At 30.6% G+C, this 16,840-nt stretch overlaps 1 protein-coding gene across 1 annotated transcript; it reads right to left on the reverse strand.

Moving 5' to 3' along the window:
• Positions 1-558: 558 nt before the first annotated feature.
• Positions 559-3,716, reverse strand: LOC105783830 (calcineurin B-like protein 3). The gene is made up of 10 exons (XM_012609502.2): positions 3,520-3,716; positions 2,926-3,023; positions 2,677-2,831; positions 2,413-2,495; positions 2,207-2,266; positions 1,948-2,056; positions 1,682-1,734; positions 1,526-1,606; positions 1,319-1,431; positions 559-1,202 (listed from the first exon to the last, which is right to left on the reverse strand). Exons 3-10 carry the CDS (start codon positions 2,798-2,800, stop codon positions 1,145-1,147), a joined length of 681 nt encoding a protein of 226 aa, XP_012464956.1. The 5' UTR covers positions 2,801-2,831; positions 2,926-3,023; positions 3,520-3,716; the 3' UTR covers positions 559-1,144.
• Positions 3,717-16,840: the final 13,124 nt, after the last annotated feature.

A 16,840-nucleotide genomic window follows, 5' to 3' on the forward strand; every position in this document is an offset into this window, starting at 1 on the left:
AATTATAAAAATAGTCACTAAACTATTAACATGTTTCTATTCAAGTCACCTAAATATAAAATTTTATTTTAGTTATTGACATTATCAAAATTTAATATTTTGATCAATCATCTATTAAACCATTAATGAGAGCCCTTTTTTCTTTTAGTATACTAATAAATTTAACCCGACCTAATTCTAAAAATTCAACAAATTATTTAACTACCAACTTTACAGATTTTATAAAATTTAATCTTAATTCCTATAGATTAAAAAAATTAAATATATATATATATATTTACTTTTGATAGTTTTTAATTTTTAAATTTTAAGAATCAATAGTAAATAAAAGATGTTGAAAGTTAAATTTGTTGAATAAAATTAAAACCAAATCGATGGATAAATAACTAAAACATTAGATTTGGATAAAGATCTGACAATTAACTTTTATTTTATTATTTTTGAAAAATATGATTACACCTCAAATGACACGTCCAAAACTGCAACTCAGATTCACTTCTATTTTATAAAGCCCAACATAAGCGCATGAATATCTCTAACTACATAAAACGCATCAAATTTTATCAAAGTAAAATATCCTAAACAAGATTATAATTATAATAATAATATCATGAATGACAAGATCTACTATTTTGGCATCAGCCCCTTTTTTCAAGATGCTTATTTTAATACCTAAAACAAAAATACAATAAAACCCAAAATTACATCGGGGAAACCCATTTTGCAATTCAACAGAAAATAGAACCCAGAAATCCCCATCAGAACAACCCATTTTACAATTGAATAGAAAGATGGGAGTCTCACTGGAACTGCTACTGATTCGTTTATTTGCCACCCATATTCAACTTTACATCCAAATTTCTAGGTTATAATAGAAAAAGAATTTCAAATGGACCCAGAATTTTTCTTTTTTTTTTTTTTAAATTGTAACACCATCTGAAATTAACCAATAAACAAAAGAACACTGAGAACAAGAAGAAGAATGTTCAACGGTTGAATATTGACGCACACAAGAAAAATAATTTTAACCAATAAACCATAACATCACAGAGACTCACTCTTTGGCCGCCCATTTATATTTGAATCTGCCACCATTGCCTAGAATGAAGTAGGCCATATGAAAGCTTTCATCCATTTGCTGATTTCAGGTATCATCGACTTGCGAGTGGAAAACAAAGCTTGGGAATGTCGTCGTGATATCTCTGCTCAACAAAACAAACAACATTTGCAAGTTGAGCACACATCATAATCGATATGTCCTTTCCGGTGATATTCAACAGCAATTAGTGTTCCATAGTAGAATATATTGGCTACTTACTTAAGGTATTGCAGGGTCATATTTTTCAGAAGGGAGGGATGTCGCAAAACAAGGCTTCGCCACTCTTCCTTGTCAATCCTCCCATCATGTTTTGTATCAGCTTCCTCAAAAGTCTGTCGAAAAGCTCCAAAACTTAACATGTAGAAGCTAAACCCCATAAAATTTTAGAAGCAATACGACTTCAATTAAATCAAATTGAATGATCACCTTGTCAATTATACTTTCTATAACATCATCTGAAAGGTTCATGCCAGATTCAGCAAGCGTAGCCACTACCATTTGCTTAACCTGTGTACGGAATATGAATAAAGAAAAGAAAAATAGAAAAAAGCACAAACAATCAAATAGAAACTCAACACTTACCTCCTGCCTCTCAATGAAACCTTGCTGCTTGAGATCATATAGTTGGAAAGAGACTGCAAACGAAAAATTAAAAAAATAATAAAAAAGAATTGGGAGAAGAGAAAGTACTTAGCTACTAGAAGCTGAACAAAAATGACTTAAACATGAAAGATAAAACATTCAGTACATGCTTTTTTATTATGTACATATAACCACCAAGTTAACGTGATTATATCTGCAGGCTAATAAAAGAATAGATGCAAGCAACTTAAATAGTGGGTACATACAGTCAATCTTATCGTCAATAGGAGCATTTGGATGGAAGACAGAAAGAGCACGAGCGAACTCTTCGAAACCTAGAATTCCATTATGCTTTGTATCAAACAAGTCAAACACCTACAGTGAAATCAGAAATACATTGATAGCAGCTCAGGCAAGAAGCTAATGATTTGAGCTAAAATACTACAACGAGTTGGCAAGATGAAATTGACAAGTATTCTTTTATCAAGGATGAAAACAATATAATTTAACATTAGATAAAATTACCCGATCTGCAAACAAGCTCTCCTTTTTGTTTGTCTTGAATAACGCCAATTGAAACTCCTCCTGCCAATAGTATGTAAACAAAAGTCAAATACTAAAAGGATAAGATGGGTGGAAGAATCCAATTCAATCGGAGCAACAATCAAGTTCAAAAACTCGACAAACATAAAATGTATTAATTCACAACAAAATGTAAAAATAAAAAAGACCTTGTTAATCAGCCCATCATCTATCACTGCACTGCTTATCTTCTTGAAGAGTTCATAGAGTGCTTCTATTTCACTTACACTAACTGCATCAAGGTAAGCAAAACAACAAATTCCCATAGAACGACTCAATAACAAAAATAACATAGGCAAAGTCCAAACAAGAAGTTAAATTATGCAAATGCGTTGCCACTATCTTTCTACCAATACAGTAAATGCTTAACAGTATTACTTAAAAAAGAGAAGGAAAGGAAATTGATGACATACAAACTGTCTCTCTTGCAAGAAGTTCAGGATCCTCGAGACCTCTGGATTGCTTGCACAAATCAATATCACAACAGTGCAATACAGAAGCAAATAAATGCTTCAATCCGTCTAAGCACTGCAACATGATATTCTCCGCGCATCAAAACACTCCATACCTAATGCCAACAGGAAAAGAGATATAAAACCCCATTCGTTTCATTCTTTCTTTACACGTAATCAAAATCACACAAGGGGAATGACAGAACAAACCTGTTAACCATTTCCTGATTCTGCAGACTGAAGCTGAAATGTCGGAGCCAGAATTGTGAGGAGTCGTATACTTGGTGACCTCAACTCCAAAACAATATCTGTTTCACAAATGAAAACAAGATCTTAACCAATGCTTGTTTACGTTTTTGTCAATCTTAAATGCATTCCATATGTATATGTTTTTGAGAAGAAGTACTTAATGTTCGCTTTTCAAACGTTGGATATACTCGAAATACAATCAGGCAAATGCATATAGCGTATTCATGAATCAATCAATTCAAGGCAGACGGAGAAGGAAAAATAAAAAAGAGTAATCCTAGAATCAGATAATATCCCATTACATCCAGGTTGATCGCAAAATCACCAAGCTTTAATTTTCTTGAGAAATTGCAGTAGTTGGATATATATAAAACAGAAAATTTCAAAAAGAAAAGTTAAAAAAATCAAATATCCATAAAATAGAACATAAGAAAAGGCCCAACTCAAACCTAAAAACTATACCTTTATAACAAATAGAACCTGATCAGGATCCAAACTAATCAAACCTGATCAAGATCTATCGGACCATAAAAAAAATTAAATAAAACTACTTACCTTAAGCTCACAGAGATTTCAAAAACCGTTCCTTCTCAATTTTCTCGGAAAACAGAGAAGAATAATGAATTTATGGAAGCAAAAACATGTTATTGCCTATTTTGGGGGAGATTGAATGGGTGTATTATGGAAAATCTGTAAAACCAGCGGTGAGTTTTAAAAAAAAAATGGTGATAAAGATGGAGAGAGCTGGAGATTTCAATAATTTATATGAAGACATGAAAAAGTTATATAGTTCATAATATTTTTAATTGATTAATTGAAATATAAAAAATGGTAAATATAAATTAAATTAAATAGTAATTAGATAATTACCAAATTTTGACAGTACGTGGCATCTGATGCTGATACTTTGATAGGGAGGTTGCTTTAGGTTTGACAAGGAGCTTCACAAAGGCAATGGAGTTCCATACGGCGCCGTATTTTGTTTTTGATGATGTTTAATCGATAAATTAGAATATTTGATAAATTAAAATTTTAAATCCTCAAAAATTAAATATTGAATTTATATTAAAAATTCTTTTGGTAAATTAATAAATATAACTATTGAATATTGTTTGATAAAAATAAATATTTATTTTTTAAAATTATTTATTTTAATTTCAATTTTATTAATATAATATGTTATATTATTTTATATAGTTTAGATAAAAGATAAGTATGATAATTTAAATATCTCATTTTTAAAATATTTTTAATTTTTAATAAAATAAAATCAACTTAATATTTTTAGATAAGTTAGTTTGCTTTAGTTTTAAGAATATTATTTTCATTTCATTTTCTTAATTTAATAAATTTAATGAATATTTAAAATTAACAAAATAGAAAATTCGAAAATATAGGGCCGTAGACCTTCTCGGTAAAACAGATCGAACTGATTATTATCAAAATGATTCGGCCTATTTCAAAGACCCAACATGCATTTTTTTTTTTTTGCATTGGGATCTTTCATTAACTGATAGAAATATCAGTTAGTCTACCGTATATATATATATATTTCTAACAGAAAAAAAAAAGAAGACGGTTCCGTGTGCTCTGATTCATTACTGATACAGGAGCACTTCCAAAGTGTTTCAAAGAGAGGAAGGGTTATCTTGAGTAAGCCTGTTTCTGGCCTAGATCAACTTAAGTTAAATGGAGCTACCTATTTACCTACTTATCTTATTTAACACTATTTTGTTGAAAATTTTATATTAAGTGAAAAATTAAAATGATTATCAAACACATTTAAAATATTAAATTTTGAAAATTTTCAATGATTTACAAAACACAATCTTAGCCTTATAATTTTTAATTTAAACCCAGTTTGATAGATTCTTGAAAAATTAATATTTTCAGTAGTTTTATTTTTAAAATATATTTGATAATCCTTAATAAAAATTATTTGATAATTTCTTTTCATGAAAAATGAGAAGAAGACATGGATGTACTTATACGTAATAGATTTAGTATTTTTATTTTTAAATTTTGAAATTATATTATGCTTGATACAAATTAAGAAGATGAAAATTTAATATTTAAAATAAACTTAAATTAATTATTAATATGAATAAAAATACTAACGATTTCTATTAAAATATCTATTTATATGTAAGATTTAGTTAAAATTATTTAATTTAGATTTATTCAATCTACTCAAGTCAATGTAAAATTTGACCAAAAATTAAAGCATAATGTTTTCTTTATTGATTTTTTAACAATCCATACATATGATTTAAATAAAATTTTGAAAATTAAAATTACATACACAAAATCTGCACATTATCATGTTTAGCTTTCAACATAAAATGCAATTAATGTCCCCCAAAAAATTCATTATCCTTCAAAACACCAATAAAAATGCTGATAGTAAGGAATGTGGTTAAGTTAAAATTAATATTTTGATTTTGCTTGATGTAGTTACTATAATTGATTTTGATTTTAAAATTATTAAAACAACTCATCATTTAATCTAGTAAATTTAAGTAATATTTTTTAACATTAATTTCATTCTGATCCTTGTTAAAAATTAGTGCATCTTCTTGGATTTTTAATTTACTTGTTTTCTTTATCAAATAAGTTGGTTCCTATTTTATAGGGATATGATCAGATTATGTTTTGTTAGTTGATGTTTTAGTGGGCTATTAGTTGCAGGTTTTTTAGCTTTAACGTTGCATGCAGTTAAGCTATTTATATGTCATTTTATCTAATGTAACTTTGTGTTTTTTTTAGTAATCAAAAACGTTCTTCAATACTTTGAGCTTTTCTTGTTATTATTTCTTTCATTACCTCAGTCATTCCCTTTTGTTTTAATCCTTATCATATCTGCTCTTTTTGCTACAATACATTGAATTATCTATAGCCCTTTCTTAACCCTTAAATAGGAAGATAATATGCTTCAACACACTTGAACTCACGTCCTCTTACACTGACAATAATATTGATACCAATTGAATTAAAACTCAATCGACAATTTAAGTAATATTAATTCAAGTTATATATGATGGTATTTGCGTTAACTTATAGGGTCAACTAAAATTTGTTTAAAAAAATTCAATATGTATAATTATTGGGCTTGGAATAGTAATAGGAAATTTTCTTTCAATGAAATTACATATAAGTACATGGGTGATGATTTTAAATGAGTAAAACAATGTATTAGTTATTATATAATAAAATGTTTATAGAGGACATTAGAATTTAATTATTAAACATATAAAAAATCTTCACTTTTGAATCAGAATCGATAATTTCTCTTTTCTTTCAAGCTTCATCTTTGGACAATTTTTCGCAAAAAAATTATGACTTAATACAAAATGTTGGAATTATATTATATTATAACAGGTAATTAGAAGTATATTATAACATATAATGAAATGAAAGGTAGATGTGCAAACTATGAAAATATATATATAGAATACCTTAACTTTGTTATCAAGTAATAAGAAAGAATATCATGAAAAAGAAAAGAAATAAAAATAAAAAAGGTGAAAGTTAACACGAGCCATAGGGCATTAATTTTCTTTCTGATGAGTGTAGCGTTGACCATAGCAGACTATGTGGTTGGGGCCAATCTTGATGTCACTAAAAAAGTTAGATGATGATCGGATTTGCCGACTGACTCTGATGATCCCATTGTGGATGGGGGTGGAAGGAAGGTGTCAAATGGTGTTGGTAACACCTTTAACCCGTATCTGTAATACCCCCTACCCGTATTCGTCGCCGAAATAGAGTATGAGGCATTACCAGATTTTACCGAATTTTTTTTTTCAAGATAGATTTATCATATTCATAAGATAATTTCATCACATACCAAAACCAAAATTTGTTAGCCATACCAATGGCTAACCATACATTCATTTCACATTAACATCTAATTTACTAGCTTATACATGCCATTGATTTCCAAAATAAAGTTCCTTTATGTACCGAGATCTCGAGATTGATAGTGCGATGTGTCTTCGACCAAATCCGACCCCCGAGCTCTTAACTCTACAAATAGGGGAAAAAGAAACAGGGTAAGCACTTTGTGCTTAGTAAGTTCATGCAACAGGAATTATACTTACCATACTTATACATCCATCATTTAATAACACAAGCACACATCCAATTCACATAAACATATACCTATCACATACAAACTCAACCTCATACAAATTCATTACAAAGATAAATGATTGATGAGCTCATCAATTCCATGATTTCCATTTCCTTGTTATTTTTCCATATTTATCCCGTTGAACTACTTGGAATTTCGATGGATATTCAGGGGTACACCTAAGTGTACAAATCCGGGTCCATCAATTCATATTCATGTGCGACATTTCCATTTCAGAGAGCACACTCCTGAACCTCATCCTTATAAATGGATTACCGGTCGAGCTAAATCCTCGTAATATAAACTCATAAAGTATTGTCGGGATTACCAGTCCAGGCTAAATCCCCTACAACGACAATTACTCTAATGAGCTTGGATATGAATTACCAGTCCAGGCTAAATTCAGACCCTAATTCGGATTACCCGTCCGGGCTAAATCCATTTTCCACATATTCTTCGGGAGGGCTATATCAGGATAGGATCACCCGTCCGGGCTAGATCCTTTTTACCGTCAATTCCTTTTTCAGAGATCCATCGAATTTTCCTTTCATTCAACTGGGATTTATTTCCTCTTTTCATCCAGAATATCAATACTTCATCAGTTATCATACAATAAACATCCAAATCATATTCACATCAATAACAAACATTTCAAGCATTTATGAATATAATTCAAGTTACACGAACTTACCTCGATACTTGTTCTTAACCAAAAATCTACTAATCCCAAACTTTTTCTTTCCCTCGATCTTGCTTCGTATTTTAATTTTCCGGATCTAAATAAATAAATTTAATCATTAATCTAATACATTTCATGTTCATATGTAACTTTCTCTACAATTCCATTATTATTTATAGTGCATTCAAAGCTGCCTCACTGAGTCACAGTCACTAAATTATTTATATCTTGAGCTACGGAACTCCAAATTAAGATCCATTAATTTTTGCTGAAACTAGACTCACATATCTTCTTACCATAAAAATTTCAGAATTTTTTATTTAGCCAATAAGTACAGTTTATTCTTTAAAGTTCCCCTGTTTCACTGTATGACAGTTCTGACCCCTCTTCACTAAAAATTAATTATCTCACTTTACAGAATTAGGATGATGCTTCCCTTTATTTCTTCAGAAAATAGGCTCATTAAGGATTCTAACCATATAAATTATAACTCATAATCATTTTTGTACAATTTTTAATGATTTTCCAAAGTCAGAACAGGGGAACCCAAATTCATTCTGACCTTGTCTCACAAAAGCTATTATATCTCATGATTTACACTTCCATTAATTAAACCATTTCTTCTATGAGAAACTAGACTCAATAAGCTTTAATTCCATATTTTATTCATCCTCTAATTCGATCTCTACAATTTATGGTGATTTTTTAAAGTTAGAGTACTGCTGCTGTACAAAACTGTTTTAGTGTATGATGTTAATTACCATTTTTCCGTAAACTTTCAATAAATGATAATTTCATCCCTGCTCAATTAACCTCTCAATTGAGCTGATTCTTCTCAATTAACACTTTATCCCATCACTTTAAACTACCTTATAACCTTTGGAAATCAGAATTTCAGCACTAAACTTTAATTCCAAACTTTTTCACAATTAGGTCCTACAAATCAATTTCTATTGGAATTACCTAATAAAATCATCTCACAAACAAATTAAAGCTTCAATTTCATCCTATTTCATCATAAAATTCCAGCACATATTCATATAAACTTTCAAATTCATTCATAAAATCAAAAACTAATGAATTTAGTAATAGGACCTAGTTGTAAAAGTCTTAGAAACACAAAAATTACAAGAAAAATGAAAGGATTAACTCACTTGGTGCAAAAATTATGAAAAACCAGCTTGAAGAAACCCTTAGGACATTTTTGGCTAATGGGAATGCAGAAAAATAAAGAGAATTCTAGATATTCCACTTTAGTCCTAACTTTTAAATCAAATTTTGCAATATTCCAATTTTACCCTTAATTCTTCAATTCTCCTGATTTTTCTCAGCGTATGCCGCCCAAAATATCTCCTTTTGGGGTTATTTTCAATTTATGTCCCTCCTCATTTCACAATTGAGCTATTTAATCCCTCTAGTAACTTTTACACCTTTTTCAATTTAGTCCTTTTTACTTAATTGACTACCCAAACATTAAAATTTTCTAACGAAATTTTAATACCATATTACTAACACTTCATAAATATTTATAAAATATTTTTGACTCAGTTTTACGAGATCAAGTCTCGATATCTTATTTTACCTAATTTCTTCAATAATTTCTTTTTCTAACTAACCGCTTAATCAAGAAAATTTTTCTATCGATATTTTCATACGATTTTTCCTATCATATCAATATTCATGAAAAAAATATTAAAATAAATTTCTCTTTAAATCGAATTTGTGGTTACGAAACCACTATTCTGATAATTTTGAATTTGGGCCATTACAGTATCTGTCGTTGGAATAGGGTTTCAGAGCATTACTGTAAAAATGTAACTTAAAAACATTCATTTCCAAACATTAAATTAATCATAGCATAATCCATTCATACACATGCATATCGTCCCTTATTCGAGCCCTCGAGGCCTTAGAAATACTTTAGAAATTATTCGGGACTAAATCGGAAACATTTAGAACTTTATGGGAAAAGATACAAAATTTGATACTGCATGGGTCATACGGCCGTGTGACTCGCATGGCTGAGACACACGCCCATGTCTTAGGCCATGTAACATTCGAAATAGGGACACACGGCCGTGTCCCAGCTCGTGTAACATTCGAAATAGGGACACACGGTCGTCTCCCAGCCCGTGTAACTCTCTGAATTGGGTCACACGGCCAAGCCATACTCTCGTGCGCCAAGCAAACAACTCTCGAAATGGCCTCACAAGCCCGTGTGCTAGGCCGTATGCTAGGCCGTGTAATTGTCTGATTTGCAACCCTTTGAAACCTACAGGGGACACATGGCTGAGACACACGTCCGTGTCTTAGGCCATGTGGACAAGAATGGCTAAAATCAAGCCATTTCTTTCACCCTTCTCAATCATAAGCCTAAGTACTCTTACACACCTAATCAAGGCTTCTAAACATGTTCAAAACCTGCATAAAAGGGTCCATACAATAGGCTAATAATCCATACAACCAATATGCCACATAGACACCTCAAGTACATACATCAAACATACCTAAACATGTGCATATTTAAACATTCATCAACTAACTTATTTCCATACTAAAACATATCACAATTGACACATATCAACCAAACCATATTAGATTCATGCCATATCAAAATAACTTTACCATTTGAACCATTTCTCACATACATCAAAACCATTTAAATGACATAAATCTAGCCATTTCCAAAATGGTTCCAACAACCAACATATATACAAACCATATTTCAATCATGCACATCTATTCAAAACCTTTCCAAAGCATACCATAACTTGACCATGTTGAGGCCAATTCATCACCTACCATTTTGGGCATTCAAACACGACTCACATCAATAAGGTATCGAAAGTACTAAGATTACATCAACCAAAATAACATATACATGCCAAACTCATCAACTAATATAAACCACAAGTCCACTTATACATGCCATTATAACCTTGATCAAGACATCAAAAACTACCGATATAATCGCTAGATAGTGTGATAGATCTCCGACGAGCTTCCGATAATCTGTAAAGTAAAGGAAAAATACCTACATAAGTAATGAATGCTTAGTAAGCTCATATAAACTTTAAACATAACATTTCACTTTAATAATGAACTTTGTGGGGGTAATTATAAATTTATACCAATTTCACAAGTTTATCAAACTTTATAACCATCAACTCATAAATGAGTAAGTTCATCAATATCATATATATTTTTCATTCCTAACATAATAGGATTTTACAAGACTTTGAACCCTTCCATTTACTTACTTTCCATTGCATTTATTTACTTTAGCTTAAATAACAACATCAATTCACTAATTAGTATATTTGTTCATGAACTAGGTATATTCATCCATATCATACGTAAATTTCTCACATATAAGTACATCATTCAACTCATCATTCCCTTTTCATCATATTACATTTCAACTATGAACTTACCATTTTATTACCTTTCTTCACCCGTTTCGTATGCATAACACACAAGATATAAGCATAACGTCATCCATGGCCATAAGCTAGTGTATTTAAACATAATTATTTTGGAATCAACTACATGATAAACCATTTCATAAGAAATTACATACTTTGATCCTTACCACCCTTTCATGAACATAAGCATATTTCCATTTGGACACTTACCATTTCAATGTATAATTTTAAAATTAACATAATACAATCCACCAATAGCTTGGCATAAGCCTAAACATCATCAACAACACATGTTAGTGCATCAATTCATAATTCACTTGAATTAACATAAGATAAGTCATTAAACATGAATAATCTCACTTAAAATCATCAGTTTCATGAACGTATACATACTTTCATTTAACATTTCCATTTCATTCCTTTTCATGACATGAGTCATTTGAATACTTACTATTCCTTCCATTTTCATGCCCGTTGAACCACTTAGAATAATATCAGATATGTGGGAAAGCTCACACAAAGTGTGCAAAACATATGATCGAAACCATTCCTTTTCATCATTGCTCACTCGAGCCATAAATGGGTATGTTCACACAAGTTGACGGTCGGAATGTAGCTACACGATGCTGCTCACACAAGTTGATGAGTATCCGCAACAAATGTTGAAACTCAGCTATCGGTAGGACATTCAGGACCAGCACCCTAAACATGGTAACCTCGGTCTACTCACACAAGCTGACGGTCGGAATGTAAGCTACACGATGTTGCTCACACAAGCTAATAAGTATCCACAAAAAATGTCAAACCTCAGCCATCGGTAGAACATTTAGGACCAGCACCCAAAACATGAAAACCCTAATGACATGTTATTTGTATCCTATACATTCCTAAGGTTTAAACGAGACTCGATAGTTGTCGAACATCGTTGGATTTTCATCATTTCTTTACATGATAAATTTCATAATAACATTTATATGTTGATTCTTTTACATTATAACAACACATTAAACATTCAATTTAATCAAAATTTAAGTGATTATAGTTCATACGAACTTATCTGGCTAAATTTGCAGAAATGTCAAAGTACAGGGGCTATTAAGTAATTTTCTATTCTCCTCGATTTTCTAGTCAATCTTGATCTAAATTAATAATTCCATTCAATTCATTAATTTAGATAGTAAAACAATTTATTTTATGCAATATAGTCATTTTAATTTTTACAAAATTGCCCTAATATTTTACTTTTATTCAATTTAGTCCCTAAGGCTAAAACATGCAAATTAACCATTTTTATTGCAAACCCATGCCAAAAGAATGATAATAGCATCCATTTCAGCCCATTTTTGCAATAATTTCACATCAAGTCCTTGAACTATTACTATTTCACCAATTTAGTCTATAATCGGCAAATTCATCAAAAATCACTTAACAAAATACTTTTAAATACCAACCAACACTTCAAATTTATCATTTAACGTTTAAAATCATAAATATTCATCAATAAAAACATTCAAAATCTTTAACAATTTCAAAAATGAAGACACGAATTAGCTGGACCTAGTTGCAATAATCTCAAAAACATAAAAAATATTAGAAATGGGTGAAAAATGGCTTACCATGCATGAATTGAAGCATGGATAAAGCTTGAATACGCTTCCATGGAAGTTCAGTGATGAACCAAACAATTGAAGAAGAAAACATGATGTTTTCTTATTTTATTAACTTTATTATTCTTTATTTGATCTTTAACTTTATCTTTAATAATAATATTATAACATATAAAACACATACAAAATTAAAAGAAATAAAGTTTTAACCGTCCACCAACTTAAGAAGGGGTAATTTACCCGTTAAGGCCATCCAATTATAATCCTTTAATCAATTTAACATCTTTAAACTAATAGTGATTGACTTTTTCAACTTTTATAATTTAGTCCTTTTGCATAATTAACTATTGAAACGTTAAAATTTCTTAACGAAACTTAAAAAAAACCTTAATAACACTTCATAAATATTTATAAAAATATTTACGGCTCATTTTATAGAAACGAGGTCTCGATATCTCATTTTCGCCTACTGCCTTAAATGTGAAAAGATCTTGAAAAAAAATGAGAAGTAGTGTTAATAAGTTCAGATTCTTCATCTACCCATCTTCCATTAACGTCATTGAGGCCTCTAATTGTGTTTTTCTTCTTTCTCCCATTTACAGTCTTATGAAAAAAAGAAGTATTCCGATCTCCCAATTTAAGCCAATTAACTCTTGCCCTTTGTTCCCAAAACATTTCTTCTTTATCAACTTCTAAATTTAGCCCAATTTTTAAATCTGTGATTTGTGCTAAGACTTCATCGGTGGGATCATCTCCTTCAATTCAGAGAATAACCTCTGTTTTCTTTCTTCACTCCATGCCTTGTTCTTGCTAGCCCATCTACTTAAATTAGTCTCAAGCATAGATAATTTCTCAAGAACGTCTCCCATACAGGCCCTCCAACCCTCAATCACTTGTTCTTCAAAATTTTCATCTAATACCCAATCAAAATTGAATCTGAAATAAAATAGTCTAGCAAGATTTCGTCCTTCAACTTTTCTTGTTGTATTAAGAATAATTGGACAATGATCAGAAAAACTATGTGGCCTATGCTCGATCGATTATCTTGGAAAAAGGTCCCACCATCCGATTTTTGCCACGCCCCTGTCGAGTCTCTCTTTAATGGTATTACTCGGCAACCTTCCTTTCTCCCACGTAAACCATTATCCTTAAAAACCTAAATCGCTTAAATCACATTCTCGTAAAACCTCTCGAAAAGCGCTCATTTGTCTCTTCTCTCGTATACGTCCCCCTTTCTTTTCAAATGAAAACATTATCTCATTGAAATCTCCCATCATTACCTATGGCAAATCACATTCCTTTTCAAGATGTCTTATTAAATTCCATGAATCTTTTCCTAATCCTTCCACAGGTGCTCCATAAAATCCAATAAATCTCTATATTTTCTCTTCCAATTCTTCCTTTATCTCCACATCAATATGTGAATTAGAAAAACTCCTTAAAGTTATGTTCACCTCCTCCTTCCAACCTAACGATAAGCCTCCTTTTGAATCATCTGCTCTTATATCAATTCCATTCCCAAAACCACAGATTTTCCTTATTCTCTCCATTTTTCTTGTGTTTACTTTTGTTTCAATAAAAAATAAAATTTGGGGCCTACTTTGTCTCAAACTATATCTGAGACGATGGACTGCTCGCAGTTGCCCCAACCCGTGAACATTCCAACTTAGGATTTTTGTTGCGACTGGCCAGTCTGCTTACTAGCAGCCGGTACTATTTCATTATCTTTGTTGGTACTCACCAATTCATATGAGTTGACTTCTTCTTGACCTTCACAATGTAATCTTTGTCTTTTTTTGCGTTCCCTTATCGTAAGCGGTCTATCTTCTTCTTCTTGCACTACTTTTTTGCCTTTAATAGATACTCTTTCATTAATTTATGAATTAAAGAATTTTTCCCTAGATTGAACATTCCCCTTTCCAGTCATTTCATGATTTCCCAGCTTGCTACCCCTATTTTCCCTTAGAGATTCATTTGATTGATTTCCCATGTGTTGTTCGCTTTTTTCCTCTACTTTGACCCCCTCTCTTGGTTCCTCTCGTAGCCATGGGCTCATCATTTGTATCACTCTCTTTGATTGCGCCCTTAGCAAACTATCCCACCCGAAATCCACATCTTGTTCTTCTATTGTTAATCAACCCGGGTAGAAGCCTTTCACGTGCCCTAATCTTCCGCAAATGAAACAAAACATTGTAATTTTCTCATAATAACTTTTTTCTTTCATTTTAAGGGAACAAGAACATCAAGTTTCACTCTAATACACATGAATGTTCTCCCCCCTCTGGTAATCAGATTCGTATCATATTCTAAAAATTGACCGATGAAGTTCCCGAATTGATTTGCCATTCCTTCAGTCAAGAACCCTAATGGTAGGTTATGAACTTGCACCCAAAAGATAGCATGGTTAAATGGAATTCGTAATGGATCCTCCTCCCTCTCCATCTTATTAAAAATAATTAGGTGCCTATTGAAAAACCAAGGCATTCCTTCCACCACCCTTTTAAAATCAATCTGATTGTAAAACCTAAATAAAATCCTCTTTTCTCCAATGTCTGTAATTGTGATCCCCCTAATGAGTGCCACAAGTTTACCATCGTATTCCTCAAAGATGGGAAGTGCACCAGGCTTTCAGTAAAAACTGGTCCCACCAAACACCAACTGTAATTTTCAATTACATCTTCGTCTTCTTCTGCAAAACGGGCTGCAACCTCTTCGTCGTCATCAATTGAGATTGTGGCGGACAATAGTCAAGATCAAAAGAAAAGCAAAAAATTAAAAGAAAGTTGAAAGAAAGAAAGACAAGACTTGCAATTATAACAGACTAGGTTTTTAACGCCACCAAGATTTTTTTGATTTTTGTTTTTTGTTTTTTGAAATGCAATATATATTAGTTGTTATAAATATATTAAATTCATATAACATCAATTAAAGCTACTCTATATTATAAATAATGTTTAGGTGTCAACCAACTATTCATCCAGTGATCTACAACTCGTAAAAATCTCAATCTCTTTTTATTTTGTTTTTAAACACTTTACGTTTACTTTTAATTTATTTTCTTAATTTTCTTTGAAATTGAAGCATGAACTTTCAATTCTTTTTATTCTCGATATAATATTTATTTCTTTTATAGTGTTTTAACATTTTATATTTAGTAATATAATTTATCACTCCAAATATAATTTTAACAATAATTAAATTTTTAGAAAAGTATTTGAAAAGCATTGTATCTAATAATGACGAAAATTATTTCGACTGAATCATTCGCAATGTTTTTATAATAGACAAGTGATTGGATTGATTTATTGAGTTGATTGATTAAATAAATTAAAAAATATGGTTCAATCTGTTTTTATCTAATTTAATTAGTTTATATCAATTTACAGATCAATTAATTCAACTTTCTCCATATCAATGTATTGTCCAATTTATTCTCGATGGAGTGATAGATGATAATATGTATATTTAAATTTTTAGTTGACACTAATTTCAAATCCAATCATTACACAGATTTCTATTTTTATAAAAAAAATACTAAGAATTAATATTTATTTATTAAAAATTTAGTGTAATTGTGAAAAGATGTACGTTGATTTCAAGCCTTAATTAACATTAATAATTCTAGGATTCACAAGCAGCGTTGGTTCCTTTAATTTGGCGACATTACTTTCTAAGCTCTTCAAATTTATAATGTTATAATTAATAAAATAATAAAATTTTATAATTTAATTTTGATCTGTTATAAGATGATTGGTTTCGCCCTTTGGTCTTGATTAATATTAATAAGTATAGTGCTCAAATTTTAGGCACCAGTTGGTGGGACACTAAGATTAATTCCAATAAGATTAAAAATAATAAGGATGGTGAAATTAGTTATTATAGTAGTGAGACTAAAATCACCGATAAGGTATGTACTTGAATACAAATAAACATGATAATGGCCATTAATGATATTAATTTACAAAGGTAGTATTCCACTATTATATATATTTTAATAACTTTTGTCAATTGAGATTGGCATCGACATTGTTGC

The sequence above is a fragment of the Gossypium raimondii genome, chromosome 13 (genome assembly GCF_025698545.1).
Source record: "Gossypium raimondii isolate GPD5lz chromosome 13, ASM2569854v1, whole genome shotgun sequence".
Taxonomy (NCBI): Eukaryota; Viridiplantae; Streptophyta; class Magnoliopsida; order Malvales; family Malvaceae; genus Gossypium; species Gossypium raimondii.